We start from the raw sequence: 15,751 nt of genomic DNA, 5'->3' as shown, positions 1-15,751 counted from the left end.
GACATACAACTCTGTACACTGTGTACTGGACCAGCCATGCTATTGCAGCAAATTACATTTTTGGAAATAAGAGCTTGATCCAGATTCATTCTGAATTCCCAAATTTGGAGTCGGGAAGAACTTTTTTTCACCGGTAAAGGGAAGTGGTGTCCGCCTTTTAGGGTTTTTTGCCTTCCTCTGGATCCCTGTTGGGGGGGGGGGGCGTTCACACTTGTGCCTGTGTCCGCCGACTGGATCTCCTTCCTATTCCCCGGGGAAACTGGACAGGGGACGGCTTCCCAGCGGTCACTTTTAAAGCTCATTCATTTGAATGAGTTTTTAAAGCAAATCGCTGGTGTCCGTATGCAGCCTCTTCGCAAGGAAACCGTTTTTTTTGCACGGACACAAAGTCCTGTATCGCTAGGTTCACACTAGCGCCCGGAGTCCGTTCTGTGAGACCGGGTCCGGCCGTGAGCAAACCACTGGTGTCCGTATGCAGCTTCTTCGCGGGGAAAGCATTTTTTTACACGGACACAAAGTCAGACATAGGGCTCGTTCACATCTGCGCCCGGTCTCCGTTCTGCAGGTTTCCGTTTTCTGCACAAAACAGAGGCAGGAGACGGAAACCTGCCGGCATGTTTCAAGCCCATTCATTTGAATGGGTTTGAAAGATGACTGGCCGTGAGCGCTGGTGAGCGTTTTATGCTCTCCGCCGCGAAACCGTTTTTTTAAATAAGACACATAGTCAGACATGCAGTACTCTGTGTCCAGTTTAAAAAAAAAACGGTTTTGCGGCGGAGAGCATAAAACGCTCACCGGCGCTCACGGCCGGACCCGGTCTGACAGCTTTCCACAGAACGGACTCCAGGTGCTAGTGTGAACCTAGCGATACAGGACTTTGTGTCCGTGCAAAAAAACGGTTTCCTTGCGGAGAGGCCGCATACGGACACCAGCGATTTGTTTTAAAAACCCATTCAAATGAATGAGCTTTAAAACTGACCACCGGGAAGCCGTCCCCTGTCCAGTTTCCTTGTGGAATAGGACGGAGACCCGGTGGGCGGACACGGGAACAAGTGTGAACACCCCCTTATAGGTAGAACTTGATGGACCTGCCTCGTTTTTTCAACCTCATTACCTATGTTGATGAATACATTGTCATTCTCCGCCGGTTGTAAGCACCCAGTACAGAGTGATCTACTATAGCTGGCCATATACATTAGATTGTGGACGGCCATGATGTAACCATCCAATCCATAGCGTGAACGATTCAACTGTCTACAAAATTATCCGATCAGGGGTCAGTTTAGGTAAAGAAACAGATGTAAGTCATTGGAAATTGGCTGATTCTCCCAAATGTGGTCGATCATGCCAAACACTTTTATTTGTGACACTTTTAGTGTATATTTTTGGCACACTAAAGTCTACCATGGGTGAGGGGTCTATTATGGCAGTTTTATATCTGATCCGCTGACTAGAGGGTAACGTGTATGGCCACTTTTGCTCTCTCCAGGGTCCAGTTCCAGGGGTTCTGCTACAAGAAGTTAAGGGCACCCTGATGTCAGCTCCAAGCAGTGATACCATGTATATCTATATACAGGGAATCTAGTGCTTGGCTCAGTGAGTGTTCCTATAGTAGAATCCATGCAACTTTCTCTCTGCACCTTCCTCCTTGCTCCTGCCACCTCTGCGAGAGCTCCATATTCTCCAGTATGTGCATCCTATTTGCAATATGTAGCAGCGTTCGCCTGTGATCAGCCTGAAGTGTGACTCCTTTTAGCATGTCCCCTCCCCACCCTATTGATGACAGGAGCAGAGGAGGAGCCGCTCTGGAGCAGTGAAGGCTGCTGAGCACTGAGCTCGGGTCTGATGAGGGATTCACACCCGGCATTTCCCCTCTCTGGATGGAATGTTGCTGGTAACTCTCTTCCTGCTGTGTTCAGTGCAGACAGGTGAGTGCAGGACTCTCCATGCCCAGGGACTCTCCATGCCAGGGACCAGTGCAGGGGGCACTGACCAGGGACAGGGCACTTGCCACACTTGGAGCAGAGTTTGTTGGATGCTCTGCACCTGTATTGCACAAGTTATCCCTTAGCTATGGTGGATGTCCAGTGCTGGCATGACTGAGAAGTAAGTGCCCCCTGCCCAGGTGCCCACTACCAGCCCTGATTCTTTCTCCGGTGCTGTCTATGTATTTTCACTTCCCTTCTGTTTGCTTAACAAATGTGTTGTATCCTGTCGGTTGGTAAACCTCAGCTCCAGTGCACACAGTGCAGATCATTTACATAAGTGATGTGGCTACAAATATATGTATGTATGTTTATGGCTGGTATACATGTGTGTGATATGTTTCTCTTGTGTGCTCTTAGTATGTTTAGAGCAATATTACATCTGTCTCCTGCTATTGGCATACTAGGTGTTAATAGTCGGGGATTTGTGAAAGGGAGGGGGGATGTGGATTGCTACAAATACATGATCAGGGAGGGGCCAGAGCTTTTTCCATAAAGGTAAGGTAAAGGGTTAAAGAGAGCAGGAGAGTGTATATTTTGGGAGTCATCATTGTAACTCTATGGATTCCTGGACTATTAGGGTTACTGTTGCTTATGGAAATAGGTGACAAAGGGTTAAAAAAGAAAATACTGGGCGCTCTGTGGTACTCTCAACATTGGGCACTACATCAATACCAAGGCATCAGGGTACCCCAAACCTAGATGTGATCAGTACTGTAACCGATACTTATTATGGTCACTATATAATAGTATATACCAAGTGTACACACCATAACCAGAATAAGTGGCACTATAACCGATCACTGCTATGTATCCTGACACTGTGTATATGGCATGTGTCTGCCTCTGGTCTACTTGTTTCTATTGTCAGATACTTTGTTGTTGCTCTCATGTCTTAACAAGACCCCTTGAGGGTCTTCTAGACTTTTATATATTCCAGAACTAGCAGTGAACTGACAAACTTGTACATTTCATGTCCACATCTAGTAGCAGCAATGCATTGTATAGCCCATTGTGCAGATTTTGCATCTTTATCAGGAGCTGAGCAGTGGAGCGCGGAGCATTGTAATGCTGCAGAGCAATTATATGGGATAGTGAGTGTGCTCTGCTCCTGCACGGAGATGCTGGCTGCCCACGGATCCTATAACATTGCCTGTTGCAATGGGCAGAGTGGAGCCAGATGCAATACAGTGTATACAGAGTCGCAGACCAGAGAAGTGATGGCATTAAGATATAGCACTAGTTATATGGAGACTCTATAGGTTGCATTGCATGTAAATGCTTGTGCCACTGGGTTCTTGCAGAGTGGCATCCCTGGCACACTCGTTGTTTGTAGACAGTGACACTGATACCCTTATAGAAGTGTTCCTCAAAATTGTGGCTTCGGTGTTATTCCTGGCTGTGGTCAGTGAGCAAAGTTTGCCAGGCATTATACTGTTGGGTATAGCAAGTGTTAAATGATCATGTATTTATATGAGCGATTGATCCCGATAGATTGAGGATTTTTGGCTATGATTTTTGTAAGCACCAGACTATCTGCTAAAAATTTCCATTTTATATAGGACCATGGTGGATCAATTTTTCACTTTTACACCCTCATTCACTATTCCTTATTACATCCTCGTTCACATTCACTATTCCTTATTACATCCTCGTTCACTATTCCTTATTACATCCTCGTTCACATTCACTATTCCTTATTACACCCTCAGTCTTTGTATCCGGTCAGATTAGAATTCTAGTTTCCACTTGTGGTGATGCGTGAAAATTGACATCTATGTGCAGTTATAGAATGGTGCTGGGTGTATATAGGATCCATAATGAATGTGATCTTGCTTTCCTTTATTACCCACTCAATGTTATCTGAGCAGTCAATGTAAATCTTCTGCACGGACCAGACCAGATTTCTCATGTCTATAGGATCCTTCTCTTTCCTTACCAGCTCTGTCCCCTTCCCATCCCCTTCTTGTCCCCCTCCGTTCCCTATACCTGTACTGCTCTGTCCCCTTCCCATCCCCTTCTTGTCCCCGTCCATTCCCTATACCTGTGCTGCTCTGTCCCCTTCCCATTCCCTTCTTTTCCCCGTCCATTCCCTATACCTGTGCTGCTCTGTCCCCTTCCCATCCCCTTCTTGTCCCCGTCCATTCCCTATACCTGTGCTGTACATGTCATCTATTACCTGCGCTGCCTCCACTCCCTTTGTTTGCCTTCTTTTAACAATAGGGACACACGTTGGCTTGTGTTGCCAGGAGTGAGGCACAAACACCGCATGTGCTAGAACAGAGCGGATACTGTTTCTGACCTGGGACAAGCCTGGACCTGTAGGGAAACTCGAGGAAATCCTGGAATTGTTCCCTTATAGGGTTAAATGCTCATTCCTAGTTGCCCTCTGAGTAGGGAGCCCCCTAGTGTAATGTCTCAGTACTGCTAGAGACCCTCTCCCCACCCCAATTCTTATTATATTAATTTCCTAATCCCAGTATACAAAGATTTATTTACACCCCCTTTCCATGTAAACAGCAGCTGGAATAGTCGTTGACTATAGAATGCAGACTGAGAAAATAACACCGTCTGTAAATAAACAAGAGCTGGTTGCGCCATTGACTTCCTTTGCAGCTGATGTGTGTGGATCTAGAGAACAATGCCCAAATTTTGGGTTGGGTGTAGGATTCAGAACCTAACCACTATATCTATACTCAGCAGCCATGTTACCCTGGACCCGGCAACCTTTCCCCTGTTATTACACCCTCAGGTTGTGAAATATTGTCCAAAATGCAAAATTTTGCTAATTTTGAGTAATGGCTATTGTATGTATAAGAGGACGAGTTTATAAACCAGCTCCCCCCCCCCATAGGCCCATATATCGCACAATCTTTACGTCTTTGGCCTTCTGTTCTGTAAAGATGATATCTTCTGCTCCTCCATCACTCCTGGAGAACTATTCAGCGGGGCCGTCAGGTCCTTAATGGTTTTCCTAGAAAGTGTTCGATTCGTCTTATACCTCTGTCAAGGAGTTATGAAAACTTCTGAAGCCACTACAAAAAGACAAAATCCGCAATTTTCCGCCTTCATGTCAATCCATGTTGCGTCTCCTCCAGTCCCTTCTCTGAATCTCTTCCCAGTTCCATTGCGGCATGTAAGGCTAAGTCCTGGCTCACGCACATACGAGTACATAGCTACAGCTGTATGCAGACACAATGGAAATGGATTGGTACAGCGCCATGGACTATGTGGGCGCTATAGAAGAAGATGATTACCATTTGTTCCTTTCATCCCATCCATGTGTGATTGCGGTGCTGTGAGGATTGTCATGTTCTGGGACTTATACACCTACAATTGCTGGTAGAAGTATTAGCTATTGATTTTTTTTTGTATCTATAAAATGAGTTTTCTGGCTATCACATAGTGGATATCTTTGTATTTTTTATGATTTTGATGAATTTTTTCTTCAATCTGATCTTTTATAAAGACGCATCAGACAATGATGAGATATATCGGTAATATCTCTGCAGCACACATAATGGCGACGCTTGCTTCACCGCTTATGTGTGTACATGTAAGGCTCTGTTCACATCTGTGCTGTTCGTTTCCGTTGTTCTGCTCCGTCATAGTTTTATTATTCAGCAGATCCATCACAGGATGGACACCAATGGTACCCAGCAGATCTGGTGTACTCTAGTGCCGTCTGTCCAGTTTCCATTATGGTGTCCATCATTTTATAAGGCAGAATACTGCTGCACGCTGGGCCATATTGTCAGGTATTGTAGGCAAAAGCAGTGACACAGCATCTAACATAGTCATGTGAACACAGCATACATTTATTGACATATACATAATACTTCCCCTACATTATATAACAGTATAAACTCATACACGGACTATATATATATAAATATATACAAATGCACATATACATAACTAACCCCTATTACACACATCAATGCATGAACACACACATACATACACATATATACATTTACATAGAGACGTCTACAGTATATACATACATATAATGAACATATACATTTTCATTATTTGCATGTATATGCAAAACAGTGATATACCTATATACATACACACAAATATATACACATACTTATATGAACACACACACACACACACACACACACACACATATATATATATATATATATATATGCACCTGTGTACATATATATATATATATATATATATACATATATATATATATATATATGTATATGGCCACATGCACCCATATCCACACCTGTATAGATATACATTCACACTCCAATTTAAGCTTACTAGTTATTTTGCATACATACGTCTATAAACACACACACATATATATATATATATATATATATATATATATATATATGTATTGGGCCACATGCACACATATCCACACCTGTATGGATATACATTCACACTCCAATTTAAGCTTACTAGTTATTTTGCATACATTATAGCCGTCTTTGTGTATCTTTACACCTATGTATAGATTTCAGAGCGTACTTGAATATCGCCTTTTGAGCCCTCCTATAACTCGGTGTCATTGATCTTCCTTCTCTTTGGATTAGGATTTGTCGGGTCAGTGGAGTTGTGGCTTTAGGTGTTACACTATAGAGCCGCCATACATATGTATGTTACCCTTCTGCCCCTTTGTGGTTTGGTTGCATCAAGCTGCTTGTTTGTTTCGTTCTGCTTGGGGTAATTTCTGCTCCTTGCCCCCTCCTCCTTGCTCTTAACTATAACTTGTGCCCTCTGGGATGGACCCTGAGCTCCCCATTAATCAGTAGGTCAGACCTCTAGGGCTCTCCGAGACTCTTCATCTGTCCACGACTACCATCCTACTGCCAGGGACACAATTCATTGTCTCCTAATTAGCTCAATTAACCCCGTTCTCTGGCCTTCCTTCCGTATGCTGTAGCTATGGGAGAGGCAGATTTAGGGATCCTGTACCTTTTAGTAGGATACACTGCCAGCTCGCTGTGCGCTGCTGCTAATTATTCCTGTACCTACAGCTCATTAACCCTTCCAAGGCTGCAAGATGGAGAGGGAAGGGGATGGGGGGAGGCGGCCATTTGTCTTAATTTGCCTTGCAATGCATTTTATTCTAAGAAGCCATCGCAGATTTAAGAGATGCTCGCGCCTGATCACATACAGATGTAGTGAAGCGTGGACAAATACGCCAAGATATTCTGTGCTCTTTAGAAAGAGAGCCACGTTTTAGGGGGGATATAAACTCCCTCCTCCCCCCTCCTGGTTATTAAAAGATGCAGAATTACATTTTCAATTCCCAAGCTCTTCATTCCTTCATATAGGGCACCATTAAACCCACAAATGTTCCTATCCCCTTTTGCAAAGCTACAAGCGTCGCGGTGAAAATCCCGCACACGCCGTCTTTCCTTCCGTGTTTGAGATCCTTTCCCTTTTTAAAATTCATTTTTATTGTCGACTTGCAAATGAGACACTCAGATTCCCAGCCATTAAGTAGATTTCCAGACCCAACGGGGTAAAGGTTCGCAGTATTCTGCCCTACGACGCTGCTTTCCCCTGTATAGAACAAGGGGTTCACTGGTCGGATGGGGCTGACACCCCTATAGGAGATCTCCCCCGTTATGGTAGCCCCGCACAGATATCATTAGCCTATTTCTAGACTACTTTCATCTGGGTTCTCGGAGAGTTGTAGGAAGGCGCACGAGGCAGTAGAGGGTTAAGCGAGCGGAGACAGAGCTGTGCGATGCAGGGGTCGGTTTTTTGCACTTCATTTGTTTATGTTAATGTTTGCGACAGAAATAAGATGCAGGAAGGTGGGGGGATGGAAGCCGGAGGGTGGGTGTTGGGGTGTATCATCTGACTGAACTGTAAGGTTTATCTTGCGCTTGTGCAGAGCTGTTTTTGTAGAAGCGCTTACTTTGTGGCCATCTGATTCCAAGAAATATGAGATTTTTTTTTTTTTTAATTTCTCGGGATCTGAATTTAGAAATGTTACTTGATTGAAGTGTGATGGAGAGACAGAAGGAGACGGCGGGGAAGTCTGCGGATGATGTGATGTTTATAAGGCTCATTCCGAGATTGAGGGGTGGGAGAAGATATTTTATAATATGGAGAATTTTTGGCAGATTGGCACTAATGGACTACTGTAGGTATAGGTGTAAATAGGTTCCACCAAATAGATGAACAGTTTAATAGGGGTTTGGTATTGTGAACAATCAGACGAAAATTTTCGAAGCAAATCTGCCATATATGGACTAGGGCAAAATGAGACATATTGTCATTTTGCATAGTCCTATATATGGGAAGTAGACTGTTCAGTTTATAGTACATGCATTTTTTGATCAGTTTTCCCTTAGCAAAATTTGATCTTCATTGTTGAGGTGGAGATTAAGGCTCCGTTCCCACGGAGTAACGCGCCGCTCATTTAGACACATAAACACTAGAGATGAGTGAGTACTGTTCGGATCAGCCGATCCGAACAGCACGCTCACATAGAAATGAATGGACGTAGCCGGCACGCGGGGGGTTAAGCGGTTGGCCGCCGTCAAAGCGGAAGTACCAGGTGCATCCATTCATTTCTATGGAGCGTGCTGTTCGGATCGGCTGATCCGAACAGTACTCGCTCATCTCTAATAAACACGTGTCAGAGCGAGGCACTTCAAACCAGATCCCATTGACTTCAATGGGTGTCGGCTTATGCGCGCTACCCATTGAAATCAATAGGTTATAAAGGCTCCCATTGATTTCAATGTGTAGCACGCGTAAGTCGGCACCCATTGAAATCAATGGGATCTGTTTTGAAGCTCCTCGCTCTGACACGTGTTTATGTGTCTAAATGAGTGGCGCGTTACTCCGTGGGAATGAAGCCTAAGGCTGAGATCAGACAGGGTATTTTGGACCAGAATTTGACGCGGAAACCGTCTTAGAGTCCGGTCCAAAAATGGACAGCCGCGACTGGATGCTGGTGCAGTGCACTGGCATCCAGTCGTGACACTCCGCTCCGGATTAGGCACAAATGAATGGGCCTAGTCCGGAGGGAGTGTCTTAAGGCTGACATCCGGCCGCGGCGTCCACCTGAGAATGAGCATGTCTTTTTTCCGGGAGCCGGAACAAACCGCTTGCGGAAACAAGAAATGACCAGATTCCGCCTCAAAATCCGGACCAAAATAGCTTAAGGAGCATTCACACGGAGGAAAATGGTGCTGAATTTGGTGTGGAATCCGACTCAGATTAAGCGCTGAAAAAAAAGCCTCCCATTGACTTCAAAGGAACCCATTACACCTCATTCACACAACAGTAATACAGTCTATTGGAGAATAGCTCCATACATTGGCCCCCACTTCTATAGAAAGACCCTGAAGCCATACTAGCAGGCCTGTGGAGTTGGAGTAAGGGCTAGTTTGGGTGGAGTTGGGAAAAAGTTACCGGCTTCAAAGTAAAATGATTAATTATTGCCAATCGTATTATACAGTTATTAATATTGTATGATTAATTAGATCTATAGTTTGTTACATATTTACTTTCATAGAAATCACTGGCTTTTTAATGAATTAGAGGAGCCTGACTACTTCTGACTGACCATGGCTGCCATTTATAAAGTCAGAACAGTAGGAGTTGGGCTGTGGGAAAATAGAGGAGTTGGAGTTGGTGTATTGGCCCTTCGACTTCATAGCCTTCTATACAGCCTCCGACTACGGCCATGCAGGTTCTCTGCACAGTTTTGTTTTGCTGTATGAGCAGGCGAATAAAAAAATTACCATAACAAAATATTATTTTAAAAATTGGTAGGGGGTTTCACAATGAACATATCGAGGAGCAACTTCAGAACATGAAAGGTGTGTAATTATTTATGCGGTAGTAATGCACAAGGATAATACACACAGTGATGTCACAGTACAGGGATAATACACACAGTGATGTCACAGTACAGGGATAATGTACACAGTGATGTCACAGTACAGGGATAACGTACACAGTGATGTCACAGTACAGGGATAACACACACAGTGATGTCACAGACACAGAGATAATACACACAGTGATGTCACAGTACAGAGATAATACACACAGTGATGTCACAGTACAGAGATAATACGCACAGTGATGTCACAGTACAGACATAATACACACAGTGATGTCACAGTACAGGGATAATACACACAGTGATGTCACAGTACAGGGATAATACACACAGTGATGTCACAGTACAGGGATAATACACACAGTGATGTCACAGTACAGGGATAATACACACAGTGATGTCACAGTACAGGGATAATACACACAGTGATGTCACAGTACAGGGATAATACACACAGTGATGTCACAGAACAGGGATAATGTACATAGTGATGTCACAGTACAGAGATAATACACACAGTAATGTAACAGCACAGGGATAATGTACACAGTGATATCATTGTACAGATCTAATAAACCCAGTGATGTCACAGTTCAGGGATAATTTGTCCAGTGATGTCACAGCATAGGACCTATCTATCTATCTATCTATCTATCTATCTATCTATCTATCTATCTATCTATCTATCTATCTATCAGTGATGTCAGACTCCGACTGTCACAATACACTGACAGTTTACCCTATGATATCAGAGCTCAGATATAATGCATGCAAAAATGGTAACTGCACAGTAAAGAAAGAACATATCATGATGTTACATGCAGGTATAATACAGACATGATACTGCCACATTAAGGCTGAGGCCCCACATTGTGGAAAAGCTGCTTTTTGGGACAGATTTGTCTGTACTTTTTGGGCCAAATCCAGGAGTGGATTAAGGAGAGGGGAGAAGAAGTTTTCCCGCAATGTTGGGTCTCAGCCTCAAGCTCGCCATATATATTAAATGATTGTCAGTCCAAGCCACAATGTCAGCACGCACAGCCAACCATATAGTGTGTACGGGGCTGTCCTAAATCTCCCAGATTGATGATTTTTGGTGGAAGTAGAATTTGCTGAATTACATTATGCTCAATCCTTGGTTCTCATGGGACATAAGCTGGCCCTTGAAGTGCCCGGCTGCAAGCTATCCACTCTCCTGATGGAAAACACATGCAAGCTCAGCTGCAAGTCAAGCATGCATGTGCCTAGGGTGGCTTCAAGGAATAGCTGTAGGCGATAGCTACCTAAAGTACGTAGCCGGCTTCGGTTCCAGAATTTGGAAGCCCTACCACAGTATCTACCATATAAAACCAGCCAGAGATTCAGACTTCAAAAGACCTATGGTGTCTTAGCATGCATCTGCATAGACTCGGCATGTACAAAGGTTTCCTGAAAGGTATTCAGTTTTAATTGCTGGAGAATGTATTTATAGAAGAGTTACAGGGACGACTTCATTATTTGCAGTAACAATGCTTCAGGCTTGGTATAAAACCCATGTTGAACAACAGCCATTGTTATTACCGTCATTCCAGATCTAGGCTTCTATGTTCGCAACTTTCACTGTATCTCTAACTATACAATTCACATTTTATTAGAAATGAAAGGTGAAGGATGGGAGGGGGCAAAAAAGATGCGGCTACTTAGAGTATAACAAAACTCCTCAATGTGTCAACCAGAAAGGTCTTTATAAAGAGGTAGAACGCAGACACGATGGAGTTGTCGCACATTCACCATTCCACATACAGTAGTATTAGAGATCAAACTATTGAGATTAGTCGCAGTTACGTTCCATGTATCCGTGGTATATAGTATACAGCAATACTACAGCATTCCCTTATATACACCAATGTCATATGTAGGGGAATAATCGGCCACACGATGGACTTTTTCTTATCCAGAGGCTATTCACATGACCAATATTTTTATCAGACCATCAAAATATAGGTCATGCTCGGATTCTGTCCGTTTCCACTAATCCCTCCATAGCCTGAAAATGTATGAGGGATCTGTGAAAACAGGGTCTGTCAGGCACAAAATGGCTGTGAAAAATGGCCGTTTTTCTTTGCACCATGGTCGTGTGAATGTAAGCTTGGAGAAGATGACGCCTGTAAAGGGGATTTTATAAGTAAATAGTGCGATGTGTAGACTGACCCTGCAGTATATATCCTTTTATCTGTCCCATACTTCTTCCTATCCGACCTAATGCATGTATATGATAATAATGGAATATGACTACTTAGGGTCTGTTTGTAGTCTGTTACCATGGAGACTCATAGGTCTGCCTAGGAAGGTATAAAGGGAAAGACTTAGGCCCAGTTCACGTCAGCGTTTGGTATTCTGTTCGGGTAATCCGCTTGGGGACCCCCCAAGCGAAATACTGAACGCACTGGCAAGCGGTGAGCTTATGAAAGCACATGGACCCTATAGACTATAGTGCGGTCCGTGTGTTTTCCGCACCGAACATTCAGACAGAAAAGTACTTCATGAACTACTTCCTGTCCACATGACTCGTGTGGACACTGCGCAGAAAACACACGGGCCCCATTATAGTCTGTGGTGGCCGTGTGCTTTCACTGCTTGTCGCTTGCCAATGCGTTCAGTATTCCATCAGGGGCTTCCCCATGCGCACCTCCTGAGCGGAATACCGAAAGCAGGTGTAAACCAGGCCTTAGTTGAAAAATGTTTCCACTTGGACAATGTAAGAACAGCAAAAGCTTTGGACAATGAAAGAAAATGTGCAGCACAAGGTAACTTGGGTTCAACAACTTTAGTTAAAGGATTGTTCTCTTTGGGAATCCCTACTTTAGTGATCAGCTTTAATCTGGGCGTTTACCCGCCAGCAATTCCTCAATTCCCCTTCGGCACCACCACAGGGCAAATAAAGCATTACGCCCTTCTCCACAGGGCTGTCTATGCATTACATAAACATGGAAGGTCCTCCAGGCCGAGAGACACTCTTTATGGCTAGTCTGAACCTTGGCTAATAGAGTGTGGTCCTAAATGAGGACCCCTCCTCTAAGATTTTTTTTCAGGTTTTGACCTTTGCAAACGATGACTGTATCCACCAGTGCCAGCATCTCCTTTTCTCTCACTGCTGCGTCTCGGATGGCCATAGTCACATCCTAGCTCTCTGGGCAAGCCGTTTCCATTTGTCATGCATGCTCCCTGTCCAACTCCTAAAGGACACTGTTTGCTACCACCGTAATCATGAGTTAACTATGAGAAGGTGCCTGAGCAAAAAGGTTCCTTGCTAGCTAGTGTCTTATTTGAGTGTTATCGTTATTGTATATTCTAAATATCCAGGTCCTGACCTCTGCCTGTTACCTGACTTAGAACCTGCTGCCTTAGTCCTGACATCTACCTGAATACCATTTTGAACAAACTCCGCCTGCCCTGACCTTAATTTGTCTACTATGTATGTCTTTGCCTGTCCCTTTGCTGCTACTTATCTTGACCTGTCTGAGTCATCTGCCACTGAATTACAATTACTCCTAGAGTTAGTGACCTGGTGGTTCCCTGCAGCAAACCAAATCTATGTGCTTCCACTTCTTTCCCCCAGGAATACACAAGCCCTTCCCTTTCCTACTACCACTTCCTAACCAACACCTTCCTCCAAAACCTCCAACCCCCCCCCCCATCCCTTTCTATAGGGATTCCTATCTCCCATTACCTGACTACAATGACTCTACTTTTGTGGCCTTCCACAGCCTATTGCAAACTCTACCAAGATATTCATGCGTGCATATATGTTATAATACATGCAAAATTATTATTATTATGTGCCTTGAGGCAGAGCCGCATAATATACAGCCCATAGGCTAAATTTAATCACAGCCGTAAATTGGAATTCGCACGACTTAATTTTTGTCTTTTCTCACTTCACTCCGCAGACTGGGCTATTGTCAAGTTCAGTATGCATTGAAATCATTATGTTCCTCAAAGAATAATTCCTGTCGTGTTTTTATTCAGGGCAGGAGGGAACAGTATAATTGTCCCTATCACATTGCGATTTCCGCCTTGTCATTGAGTACAATTGCGCTATTTTTTTGTATGTATGTTTTATTGATGTGAAGTTGTTACTGGGGACTCTGCAATACAAATTCAGATCTTACAGAGTAACAATCTGATCAGGGGCTCGCACAATAGGAGTCAGGGGGCTGCTTACAATCTGTGAGAAAATGGGGACAACACAAAAGCTGATGGGGATACCGTTGAATGAAAACATCTGAAGAATAACATAGAAGGGGCTAAACAAGGCAGAGAAAATGTTGGAAGTCCGCTTAAAAAGATATGGTCTTAGGACACACTTATAGGGAATGTGTCACCTAAAATGACCTTTATTGTTAAAGGTATTCTTTTTAAAGGATTTTTGTTGATTTCATTTTTAATTTTACATATCAATATATATATATATATATATATATATATATATATATATATATATATATACATATGTATATATATATATAATTTATTTATTTATTTTTAAAGTATATCTCCCAATTTTGACTCTGACCATTAAGCCTAATAATAGACAGATACTTGACAATTCTCCAAGTCTTCCCATTGCAGCAAATGTCTCATTTACCTCACAAAAAAGACAGTCAGGATTACAATGAAAGATATCACCTCCATAGATAACATCACTGACCCATCAACTACTCTCATTAGATGTTCCTCCTCCCTCTAGAACATGCTAGAACACTTTCCCATAGACCAAATAAGTCTGCTTCAGTCTATTGCTGCCTGTGACCTTGTCTATGCTGTAAAGCGTATCACTGAATGCTGTTACGCTAGGTTCACACTAGCGTTCGGGTCTCCGTTCTGTGGTTTCTGTCTTCTGCATGCAGAAGACGGAAACCTGTCAGACCGGGTCCGTCCGTGAGCACCGGTGAGCATTTTATGCTCTCCGCCGCAAAACCAGTTTTTTTTTTAACTGGACACAGAGTACTGCATGTCCGACTCTGTGTCCGATTTAAAAAAAACGGTTTCGCGGCGGAGAGCATAAAACGCTCACCGCCACTCACGGCCGGACATCTTTCAAGCCCATTCAAATGAATGGGTGAGAAAGAGTCCTGCAGGTGTCCATCTCCTGCCTCTGTTTTGTGCAGGAAACGGAAACCTGCAGAACGGAGACCGGGCGCAGATGTGAACGAACCCTTAACAGAGTAGAGGAGAGGCTCAGGCAAAATGGCCGTCCCCATAATCATGCACAGAAAGTAGAATAAAAACTCTTCATTTAGAAAAAAACAGAATAAAGTTTTTTTGAAATATGATGTATTTCGCTACTTGGTTTTAATAAATAGGTTAATTCCTGATATAATTTTTTTTACTTAGAGGGATTCTACCACTAAATCACCTTTTTTTTTTTTTTTTTTTTTGCTTTAGACATTGGAATAGCCTTAAGAAAGGCTATTCATCTCTTACCTTTAGACATGATCTCAGCGGCGCCGTTCCTTAGGAATATCGGTTTTAACCGGTATACAAATGAGTTCTCCGCAGCGATGGGGGCGTCCCCACCGCTGCCAGAGAGCTCATTTGCATACCGGTTAAAACCGGAATTTCTAAGGAACGGCGCCGCGGAGACCACGTCTAAAGGTAAGAGATGAATAGCCTTTCTAAAGGCTATTCTGACATCTAAAGCACAAAAAAAAAGAGATTTAGTGGTAGAATCCCTTTAATTGTCTAGGGCGGTATATTGCAGAGAACTGGTGCAGTTCTAGAGAAGCTTTGGAGTACATTAGGTTCACACTAGTGTTTGGCTGTTCGTGGTTCGGGTCCGCATGGGGATCTGAAAGACAGAGAGCCTTTCTGCTTAAAAATTAGTTACTGGCGGACACCTGCGGACCCCAAAGACTAGAATGGGGTCCGTTGGGTTTCCTCC

At 43.5% G+C, this 15,751-nt stretch overlaps 1 protein-coding gene across 2 annotated transcripts in view; it reads left to right on the top strand.

Moving 5' to 3' along the window:
- The first annotated feature begins 1,803 nt into the window (after positions 1 to 1,803).
- The window catches only part of DSCAML1 (DS cell adhesion molecule like 1), a 193,479-nt gene continuing 179,531 nt past the window's right edge, over positions 1,804 to 15,751 (top strand). For both annotated transcript variants that reach the window (XM_075279726.1, XM_075279725.1), the window contains exon 1: positions 1,804 to 1,928. In XM_075279726.1, coding sequence (XP_075135827.1) covers positions 1,886 to 1,928 — 43 coding nt within the window. In that variant the 5' untranslated portion in view covers positions 1,804 to 1,885. The remainder of the gene's footprint in view (positions 1,929 to 15,751) is intronic.

The sequence above is a fragment of the Leptodactylus fuscus genome, chromosome 6 (genome assembly GCF_031893055.1).
Source record: "Leptodactylus fuscus isolate aLepFus1 chromosome 6, aLepFus1.hap2, whole genome shotgun sequence".
NCBI classification, from domain to species: domain Eukaryota; kingdom Metazoa; phylum Chordata; class Amphibia; order Anura; family Leptodactylidae; genus Leptodactylus; species Leptodactylus fuscus.
Note: the sequence above shows the minus strand (reverse complement) of the source record. Positions and strands in the feature narration are given on the sequence as shown.